This window comes from Impatiens glandulifera, chromosome 2 (genome assembly GCF_907164915.1).
Source record: "Impatiens glandulifera chromosome 2, dImpGla2.1, whole genome shotgun sequence".
Classification (NCBI taxonomy): Eukaryota; Viridiplantae; Streptophyta; class Magnoliopsida; order Ericales; family Balsaminaceae; genus Impatiens; species Impatiens glandulifera.
Window position 1 is genome coordinate 6257013 of NC_061863.1, and position 11683 is coordinate 6268695.

General features: G+C 33.3%; 2 protein-coding genes across 2 annotated transcripts; one reads left to right on the forward strand and one right to left on the reverse strand.

Annotated features, from left to right (window-relative positions):
* The first annotated feature begins 1194 nt into the window (after positions 1-1194).
* LOC124925629 (probable ADP-ribosylation factor GTPase-activating protein AGD9) lies at positions 1195-7016 on the forward strand. Its single transcript, XM_047465685.1, has 7 exons — positions 1195-1409; positions 1547-1665; positions 3004-3436; positions 3844-4110; positions 5168-5290; positions 5733-5831; positions 6697-7016. The coding sequence occupies exons 1-7, from the start codon at positions 1341-1343 to the stop codon at positions 6802-6804; spliced, it is 1218 nt and encodes a 405-aa protein (XP_047321641.1). The 5' UTR covers positions 1195-1340; the 3' UTR covers positions 6805-7016.
* A 907-nt stretch (positions 7017-7923) lies between these two features.
* Positions 7924-11020, reverse strand: LOC124927031 (peroxisome biogenesis protein 7). Its single transcript, XM_047467370.1, has 2 exons — positions 10872-11020; positions 7924-9090 (listed from the first exon to the last, which is right to left on the reverse strand). The coding sequence occupies exon 2, from the start codon at positions 9075-9077 to the stop codon at positions 8127-8129; it is 951 nt and encodes a 316-aa protein (XP_047323326.1). The 5' UTR covers positions 9078-9090; positions 10872-11020; the 3' UTR covers positions 7924-8126.
* Positions 11021-11683: the final 663 nt, after the last annotated feature.

Consider the following 11683-nt stretch of genomic DNA (forward strand, 5'->3'; position numbering starts at 1 on the left):
AGGCTTTGACAACTCAACCTCAACGTGGTGTTCTTTTTTTTGTAGAGAAAACTCTATCTCCACCTGTTTATCAACACTGCTACTTTCTGTTACAGACTTCACAATAGAGCTAAGTGTAAGATTCTTATCAAAGATGATGTTTTTACTCAAAATAATTATTCTCTTAGATTGAGACCATAATCTGTATCTTTTGACACTTCATTCTTCTCTCTTGCCTCTAGTTTACCATATTCACATGATTATAAATTGTGAAATAAAAAAATTCAGATAACTTGTCAGACCACATCTTGTAAGGTGTTTTTATTTAATCTCGATGTAATGTCCACAATTTAACAAATAATATGTTGTAGTGACTACTGCTTCCTAAAACCTTCTATCGAGCTTTACAGTAGAGAACATGCACCTCGTTCTCTTCAAAAATGTTTAATTGATCTTCTCAATCGTACCACTTTGTTGTGGCGTATGCCTGACTGTGTAATGACGAACAATCCCTACATCTTTGCAGAACTATCAAAGTTGGAACAAAAAAGCTCTTTTTAGTAATTACAGACATTATTCGGCTTAAGACCCTTTGAAGTAGACGACTTATTGTACTTCTTCTCTTTTCATCGCTCATCACCTTCGTTGATAAACAACCGTCTATGGTGCAAATCCCTATGATTAAGGGCAGACTTGACGTCTTTCTGACTTACTGTATCTTTCTATATTCGTAGAATGAACATACGTTGTTTCAGAAGTAACTTATTGATGACCAACTTCGACATGTAGAACTTCAACCATAACACAACGATCTATTTTATATTATATTTAATATAAGTAATTTAGTTTATTTAGGTAAATATTATTAGGTCTTATGTTTAAACTTTGGTAGGTTAATTTGTTTACTTCTTTTTTTTAGAGATCGGTGGTCTAACTTGCCTCATCCTAAGGCCGACTTTAACGATTAAATTTGTGATAGTAGTTCCATACGATAAAATTTCGATAAAATTTAAAGTTCAAATATCGATTGCTAAAAAAAAAAAACACTAAAAAATTAAAGCCTAAAATGATTACAATTATAATTTGAGGGCATATAATAAAATATCATTAAAATTGAATCACAATTTTGATATTTTGTGAAAGAAAAAAAAAATAGTGAATGCGTAGCCAAGAAATATAGAAAGAGTCAGTTTTTACATTTTTGCTTTTGCTTTTGCTTTGCTTTGGTTTGGTTTGCTCTTTGCCTTGCCTTGTATTCCTCTCGCTCTCTCAATTCAGAGTCTCAACGCTCCCTCTTTCCTAGGAGGGGGTCTGTCTGCATCGAAATCTCCTCCTATCGGATTCGCTTTCACTCATCTACCATGGCGACGGAGTCTTTTACCGACAAGGAAGCGATTTTCAGGAAGCTGAGAACCAAATCAGAGAACAAGGTACGTATCTACATCATTTTCGTACTCATAGGTCAGTTCTTATCGTTCCCTCTTCAGATCTCATTCAGATCTGTATTTCTTCTACTAAATCTTGGATATAAACGCATTACAAATTGCCGCCTTTTGTTACTTTGCAGATGTGTTTTGATTGTAACACCAAAAATCCGAATTGGGCATCTGTGACTTATGGGATCTTTTTGTGCATTGATTGCTCCGCTGTTCATCGGAGTCTCGGTGTTCATATTAGCTTCGTGAGGTGAGATTACATGTGGTTGTAATTTAATCTGGGAAATAGGAACTAAGATCTTGCTTTTCCTTGTGGATCTAATGTAACAGTTCTGATCACATTGTTGTTTTATGTTAACTAAACCACAGTTAGACCGTGCTAGTTGGATTGGATCTCTCATAAAATTAAGCACACAGGCTTTCAGATGTGTTTTAATTTTCAATGTACCCTGAATTCCATTAGAGGACTAATAAATAATTCATCAGAAATCATGAAAGAAAAAGGAGACTTGACATTTTATTATATCTTCTTGATCTAGTTTGATACAGTCTGAAATTGTTATCCACCGAGAAAAAGGAGACTTGAAACATAGAGTTTCTTGGCACTGAATGTTTGGGAATTGATTTACTCAAAAAGTATATAAAAAGAAAACAGATAGAAAAGGGTTATTCAAAATATCAACACTTTGATGCATTCTGTGGTTTCTTTACTGTTGATTCCTCCGATTTCGTTTGAGTACAAGGTGTTGGATTTATCATGTTTGTTTATGCTGTTGTCTGAACTTGTGATTAATGAAAATTGTTGTCTTTTCAAAGAAAAATAAATCTACTAATGTATATATAATGGACCTTTTTAGGCAATTATAATTAATCTGTAAATATATATTCATTGCTTTTGACTCTGTAGTTTAGATGATAGTTAAAACGAGGCATTTCCAACTTAATGTTTCAATGGGATTAAAAACCTTGGCCTTACTAGTACCTAGTCTTGAGAACTTAACTTAACCACCTGGAAGTGTAGTTTTTTACTGTTATTTGTTCATTAACTAGAAATGAAACTGAATCCACATTAGAAACATTCAACTGACATGACTGCAACAGATATTAGAAAGTAACACTAGTCTCTGACAATCCGAATTGTATTTAGTGAAATAAGTATAAAGCTTATTAAATACGTAAACCACTATAGTCAGAATGGATGTAATCTTGATGGATTCCTTCTATTATCCACTATTAATTATTGACATGCCTCATCATTGTTCAATAATTAATAGTTATATCACAAGTTTAAATCCCCTGTTTAAACAATCATCATTTTACTATCTTCTATTATTTAGTCATTGTCTATTTTCACCACTCATCTTCTAATTAAATTATCTTTGAAATATATTAACCACCTATACATTTTCGGTATTCTACTCAATTATTTTCTTTGACATGGCATATGTAAATGTTAGCTTGTCGATAGGACTTATTTTTCTATTTGTATTGGATTATTTCTTTGTAGCATTTTATAGAATGTCCTTTATTACTATTATTTAGTCTTAATTATTTTTCATGTCAATTTCATGGTTAATTGCATTTGAAGGTCTACGAATTTGGATTCATGGACTCCAGAACAGTTAAAAATGATGAGCTTTGGAGGAAATAGTCGTGCTCATGCTTTCTTCAAGCAACATGGTTGGACTGATGCTGGAAAAATTGAGGCAAAATATACTTCCAGAGCTGCTGAATTATATAGGCAATTACTCACAAAAGAAGTAGCCAAGAGTGTAGCTGATGAAGCTGTTTTGCCATCATCACCCAAGGCCTCTCAATCAACAGAATCTTCTAATGGTGTTTCTCATGTGAATACCACGGAACCACCAAAAGAAATCGTGGTGGAAAAACAAGAGACTTCTCAAATCTCTTCTTCACCCAAGAAATCTCATACTGTAACCACTAGTACTGTTAAGAAGCCTCTTGGTGCAAAAAAGGCTGGTAAATCTACTGGCCTAGGTGCTCGAAAACTGACCAATAAGGTGAATTCATTCTTTTAAATTCTTGTGTGTATATAGACAAAAGCTACTATGAATCTCATTTGGAAATACTTTTTGGATCTGGAATATGTTTAAAATAGTTATGTTTCTAAACGTGATTTCACGTTCCTAAAAAAAGATTTGCCCATTTTAAGTGGTGAGAAAACACTTAAAGAACCCTTGAATGGAAATGACGTAACTCCATCTGTATCCACGTCCATATGAGTTATGTAAGAGAAAAAAAGAGTTTCTAAAGAAATCTATTGACAGTTTCTCATAAAGTGTATCCAAATGAGCCATTGCAATAGATTTATCAGCCTCTGAAATATTCTAGGCTGAGAATTCTATAATTTGCTGATTACACACTTCCTATTTTAATTATTCTTCATTCATGCTTTCATTTAATGCAGGCAAGTGAAAACCTGTATGACCAGAAACCTGAGGAGCCACCTGCCCAGGTTATCACTTCAAAGAGCAGCATCCCAGCAGCTGGTTCTGGTTCTGGTTCATCTTTTACATCTCGTTTTGAGTATGTAGATGAACCTATTAATCAAACGAATTCTGGGGATAGTTATGTGATTAACCACATTGCTCCTCCAAAGTCGTCAAACTTCTTCTCAGATTTTGGGATGGACAATGGGTTTCAAAAGAAACCTAATGCTAGTTCTAAGGTTCAAGTAAGCAGTCTTACTGTGTTTTTTTTTTCATTATTTTTAATACTGTAAAGGAAGTATCAATATTGTTGGAGGCATCTCATATAATATTTCACCAGATCTAAAACTTTTTTAGGCAGGGCATCTGTAAACTATATATCATAGGGGATGTGAATCATATCATGGATTATATTGAAGCATTTCCTCTTATTATGTTGAATCACCTCCTTTTTGACCCCTTAATCACCAACTTATTCTGTTTATCAGATTGCACTTGTCCAGATGTGCATTACTAAGGGCTTGTGTGATCTAGGGTTATTTGTTAAAAAAAACTAGTTTATGGCTAAAAAATCTTGTTTGATGCTGTTTTAGAAAAAAACAGTTTATTTGGACCTTTTTACCAAATTACCCTTAGTTTTTAAGAGTTTCAAATATTATAAAAAGTGAAGGGTGTTTTGGTATTTTAGTTGATGATTTGAGTACTTTGATAGAAAGAAGTGACTGGATGATAGAGTAGTGGTTTATTTGAAAAAAGTTCTAAGTAAACCACATCACACAAGCTTTAATTCCAGATATTCTTATTATCCCCAAAAAGTTTAAGTTATTCTTTTTGATCATTGGTTTTTTATACTGAATTTTTTGTCACAAACATTATTCTTTATTTATTTATTTTTTCTATTCCAAATTCACAAGTTATGCTATTTTGGTTATCTACTGTGGCTGGTTCAATATTTTATTTTTGCTATTGGCTGATTAATCTCAAAAACATGGAATCCCAGTTCTGTTATTTGCTCATCTTACTGAAAAAAATGGAATGCTTGGAGTTGTATTACAAGTTTCTTGATTTTAAGTTGGTTTGGAATTGAAATTCTTATGTTTGGAGAAATCATAAAATTGCAATAACCTAAATAGAAAGGATGAAACTCAAACATAAAATGTCATGCATTCAATTGCATTTGAATTATAATTTCAATTTCAATTCCTTACTTTAAGTCATCAAACAAACAAAGGATTTGGAGTTGGATCCCCAATTCCAATTTTGCTTAAACCTAACATAACCTTATACATTTTTATGCATCAGGTGGAGGAAACTGATGAAGCGAGAAAGAAATTCACCAATGCCAAGTCAATTTCATCAGCCCAATTCTTTGGGGATCAAAACAAATCTGCCATGGATGCTCAAATATCATTGCAGAGCTACTCGGTATTGTGCTGTTTCTGTAATCTTTGATTCATTTTCTTTTGCTTTCTTTAGATTTTATCATGGAAGGGAACTAAAACTGAGAGACTTTACGACTTTTAAACCTATAGTTTTATTAATGGTTATAGATTCAACTCATACTTGATTTGATAGAGGATAATGTGGAATATCACATTTTTAATGTCGAAACCATGAATTTCAATTATCAAGGTGAAGGAATATAGTTGACTCTCCTGGATAGGAATTTTAACTATCCTTAAGTCCTTCATTTTGTCTTAGAGCCTATTTTTACTGGTAATTCATCACAATCATAATCCATTGGAAACTTGCCGAAGTTAAAATTTAAAGTGATTATTATTTTTGGTTTTGTATAAGTTGTTTCATTTGATACAAGTTACTTTAATAGCCCTCTGTTTGAATTCAAGGATTTGTGTTGTTTTCTCAGGGTTCCACAGCCATCTCCAGTGCAGATCTTTTTGGCCAGGGTTCAGACAATATGAATGACTTCAATGCATCTGACTTGATTAACCGCTTGTCTTTCCAGGTATATTGCACTTCATTGTGATTTCAAGTTCTCTTTTGGAAAATATTAATAAAAGTTAGTATGATCGTTCTTATTAACTCCTACAAACCCTAGGTTGGGTTGTAGGGTTTTTTAATGGAGAAAGGGGAAGACTTTGCCAGTGATTGATATCACAACTTATCTCTTAATCTATAAGATTAAGTGCTTATTTGAATTAAGTTTGTTTCATAACTATTATTTAAAACTGTTTAGATTTATCTCAAATTAAGCTAGAATACCTATAACCTAAATTGGTAAGCTACGAAGGACTTAACTCGTAATATAGTATCATGAGCGTACAAAGAAAACTTTAACCCCTGAAAATTAAATCAAATTACGTTGTTAAGGGCAAAATAGTCTTTAAGTACTTTTGTGACATTAGCTTCATATTTTATCAAAAGTTTTTTTTTGAGAAAATGTTGAGTCCTATTTGAAAGAGTCAAAACTCATGTCTCATACAAAAAGAAAAGGAAACAAAGAGGAAACACTTCAAACACAACAAAGCATATGATTGAGACAAAACCTCAAATCACAATGCAACAAACACAAAAGTAAAGACAATATCAAACAAACAACAAATGAAAGACACAAGTGAAGAACCAAACTACACAGCCCAAACAATCTTCAAGCAAGGAAACCATGATCACACCATTAACACCAAAACATCACCATTTTCAATCAACCAAAAATTTGGAAGATTCACCAACCAACAGAAGATCAAATCCCCATTTCATCAATCCAATTCAGACTATTCAAGAGATTTACACTAGGAAGATGTCATTAACTGCACAAGAATTTTATGGGCATAAGACGACATTAATTTTTTCTTCTCTTAACTCTTTGTCAGGCACAACAAGATCTGTCGTCGCTAAAGAACATAGCAGGAGAGACTGGGAAGAAACTGAGTAGCCTGGCATCCAATTTAATGACAGATCTTCAAGATAGAATTCTCTGATGGCTGGTCGGTTTTGTTCGGTTCAACCTGTTTGTTGAAAACAATGTGAAGAAAAACATGGTGCTATTATAGAAGAAGACTTTATAATATTTCTTTGTTTGTTTTTATTTTGCATAGATGGTAGAGAGTGTCAGACCAGGAATATACTTTTGGATAGAAAATATGACTATAAATTTGCTGATGAATGGTATCCATCAGACTTTGTGCTTTAATTAGAGATATGGTTAATGGTTTTTAAGAAATTTGTTGGATATTTGAAAATATTTTCTATTGAGCCTTTTCTTGTAAAAAAAAGGGCAAACTCTTTAAGAGAAATGGTAATCAATTTATTTATGATCTGGTTTTATACATAATCCTGTTGTGAAGCATCACCATTATTAGTATTACATGTTTGATTATGAAAGATATTTTATAGGCATGTAGATGGACATGTCTCTAAACTGTTTTTTTAGACCAACAAAAGTGATGTTTTCAAATTTATTCAATTTATGATTTTTTTCATCCTGTTAACCATTAATGTTATAGACTCAAACTCTTGCTCTTTGCATAATGTGTGCAACATTGCTTTATTTATAAGCCAATTGAAAAACACTTTTTATTTATTGCAATTAAAATAAAACTATCAAGAGAATGAAAAAAATATGTAATCTCATATCAATGTTTTGTGATGGAAAAGTATGCTTATTTAACAAAAAGACTAGAATTCTTTTCAGTTGAACATCAAACCAACATAGTCATGACCCAAATTCTGACTTATAGGCTATCTTAGTTGTGACTAATTTACTCGGTATAATATCAAACTAACCAACATAGCCAAGACCCAAATTCTGACTTACAGGCCATCTTAGTCGTGCCTAATTTTCTCGGTAGAACATCGAACCAACGTAGCCATGACCCGAATTCTGACTTAGACGTTTCATCAATGAAGCGACCAATTGTGTGAATCAACGGTTAGGGTTAAATTATTATCGTGATACTATCATAAGTAGGATATCAATGATACTTGAACCATTGCATTTGTTTGTATCTTTATTTACATAAGTATTTCAAATACACCATATTACTAAACAACATTCAAATACACAATGTTTTCAAAAGTTTATCTTTCTTTTGTAAGGAAATTAAACAATTAAACTAAACTTTATGATAATATTCCCCATTTGAGTTTTATTTTATTAGTTTTAACTTCTTCAATAATACTATTAATACACATAAAATTCCAATTATTACACCACAATTGTAGGTATCAATAGAAAATTATACCTTCAAATAGAAAGAGAAAAAAAATAACACAAAGAAGGTGATCAAGAACTTGAAACCTTTCAAGATGCTCTAGGATCAGTTCCATGTTGCCAAACATAAACAAGTTCATCCCATCCAGTACTAGCCAACAACCCTTCAACAAGAACACTCATATCCACACCAACTGCAAATTCGGTATGATGATCATACCTAGCTATTAGTGCATCCTCCACCATATAATCCCACAAACAAACCGCCATATCATAAGAACACGACGCGATCAAACTCCCTCTATGCGGCGAGAACTTCACTTTCCTCACCGCGTAACCATGCCCATTCAGCACTGCCACCGGGATCCTATAGCTCCGAACATCCCAAACCTTAATAGACTTGTCAACCGACGCTGTCGCGATGACACAATCGTCGTACTTGTTCCAATCGCATGACAAGATCTCGAACTCGTGCGCGGGAAGTATCATAGTCGATCCCGGTTCCCTAACATCCCATATTCGGGCAGTGCAGTCGCCTGAGGCCGACGCAAATACGTCCGCGTGGCGAGGATTCCATGCGGCGGAGTACACGCAATAGGCGTGTTCCTTGAATGTGCGGACGCTCGTGGGGCGATCAATCGTCCATAGCTTGACGGTGTCGTCCCAAGAGGCGGTTACGAAAGAGTCACGGCGGACGGGGTTGTAGTCAACTGAGTGGGCCTCACGCGTGTGCTCTTGGAAGGAACGGACAGGGTTTGAGGCGGGAGGGAGGGATAGATCGTAGAGCTTTATCGAACCATCTGCACTGGCGGCGATGAGGAGAGATTCGTGGGATTCGGACCACGCGACGTCGTAAACTCCGTCGGCGGTGTCGAAGGCTGCGATTTCAGCGATGGGTCCAGTGGGTACGAGGTCGAGAACATGGACACGCCCGTTTCCAAGGATTCCGAAGTTTTGGGAAGTGGCGACAGCTAGGCGGTTCTCAAAGAAGGGGCTAAACTTCACGGAGTAGCCGTTGAATGGGGTCTTGAACACAGGCATGGTTGTTTGGGCCCTATGATATCAAAAACAAATCTCTTGTAATGTTTCAAACAAAAAAAGATTTGAAACATGTCCATTTGGAAAATTTGCATCTTGATGAGAAACCGTCAATAATTTCTGAATTTCTGTCCAAATAATTACATTTGAAATATGGATCCACATAGAGATGAGATAACTAATTTGGTAAATAATTTCTGAATTTATGACCAAATAATTACATTTGAAATATGGATCCAAATAGAGATGAGATAACTGATTTAGGTCTGGATCCAGATTTAGATGAGAAATCTTTCATAATTTCTGAATTTGTATTGAACACAAGAATGGTGTTTGTGGCCCTAGGTTATCAATAACAAAAAATCTTATCATTTTTTCAAACAAAAAAGACTTTAGACAATCCATTTGGAAACTAAATGAGAAACCGTCAATAATTTCTGAATTTGTGTCTAACTAAGTCCTATTTCCAAACGTAAGATCCACATAATCACAGAAAAAAACTGTTCCAAAGAAATTTAATCTAGATCCGGATCAAGATCAAAAACAAAAATCTTGTAAGTATTCATACAAAAAAAGACTTGAAACATTAGTTTGGGTTTGGATCATGATATGAGATGAGAAAACGTCAATAATTTTTTAATTTGTGTCTAACTAAATTCTATTTCTAAACGTAATCTCATCTCATTCGGATACACACATTGATCCACATGCAAATGAGATAACTAGCAACAACAAAAAAGAAGTGGTTCCAAAGATATTTATACAGTTTTCAACTATATCCGGATTCAAATCAAAAAGGTTTTCTAAATAGGCCCAATAAGCCAAATTTGATTTCTTTTTTGGTTTGGATCCAGATCTAAATGAGAAACCATGTCTACATTCTTTGGAAGCACTTTTTTATGTCAGTTATCTCAACCGTATGTGAATCCATACTGTCATGCTGTATAGTTTCGCTGTTTGTATCATTTCTAGTGTCCACGTGACAATCACATTTGTCATAGTCTTAAGTAAGATTCAATATTGAATAGTACATTAAGACTATGAAAAATGCAATTATCAAATACAATATAGAAATTATACAAACATTACAACACTATATATTTTAACATGACAGCATGCATGTGTATGTCACAAAGTAACACAAACAGTCGAAGGATACAACAATAAATCATATCGGGTACTTCATTTTATGGTCCTAATTCCTTATCGATTCTAAAATTGTCATAAGTGTAAGTGACCAAAACATTCATTTCATATTTCCATAACAAACTGCATAAAAAGTTTAGTACTTCTGGATTAACAGCTGAAGTCATATCCAAGTTCAAGAATTCTGCAGGAAATTTGATAACTTTTTCTACATTCACACAAATTCACAAACTTGAACCTAGTTTCTCTGCAGAAAGCAAATAAAATTTGGAGATTAAAGCTAATAACTAAGTTTAGTCAATTAAGCTCCTAAACATGAAAGAAATCTGCAACTAAATGAAAATTCCTAAATTTAACATGAAAGTTGCAATTCACACTAATGGGAGACAAACTAGATGAAAACCCATCATTCAAATAGCAACTACCAATTAATCATATATTCTATTGATGAATTGACTCTCAGATGACACATGAGTGAAATTCATCATAACTTCGTCCATTTCATCACAATAAAACGTGATAAAACATCATCAAGGTATTAGTAATGCAGTAATACCAACATATCACAAAAATGGGCATCAACAGGATCAATTAGGAGCTTAACAGACATTCAGACATCGAAATGGAACAGAGAGAGTTGAAAGGACCTACCTGCGATGAGGGAGGCAGTGACGATGGAGGCTGCGATGGCGGTCGGTGGACTGCGACGGTGGAGGCTCAGAGCGTTTCTCTTTCTCTCTCTAATTGCAGGATTCAGCTTGGAGAAATGGAATGGAGGATGGGAACCGAACCTAGTGAGCCCTACTGTTGAATGTTGGTTAAGTTAATTTTTTTTATTAGTAATATATGATATGGCAATAGATAAAATAAAATAAAATAAAATAAATGATTTTTTTAACTAAATTATAACATGTTTGGTTTAATATTCACATTACTCTTTTTGTTTTTGAAATTACAATTTCTATTATCACAACTATCAATTAATTATGATTACAAAATTAAAACATATATACTCAATGTATCATTAATTGACATAATATCTATAATTTAACAAATCTTAACCTTAATAAAATCGAGTTGATAAACACTTCTATAGTGTTAGTCGACTTTCAAAAAGATTACTAAATCTATAACCTAAATTGATTGATAGCATTTAAAAGAAGGAAAGCAAAGAGATATAATATTTGATTATTCAAAAATTGAAAGATATTGATTTAGGATTGTGTTTGTTTTTACTTAAGATGAAGTAAATTATTTGCATGATTTGGTGTATTGTGCTATATATTTTTATATAATAATTTTAGTAGATGTGTGATTTTTTTTTATGACTGGTTGATTTTATATTTTTTCAAACTTTCTATTATATTGAGATAATTGGAAATAAAATGAATAATATATTCTTTAATCCTATCTTTTCCATCACCACTTCACATCATGTTATTATAAAATTAACCTTTATAAAC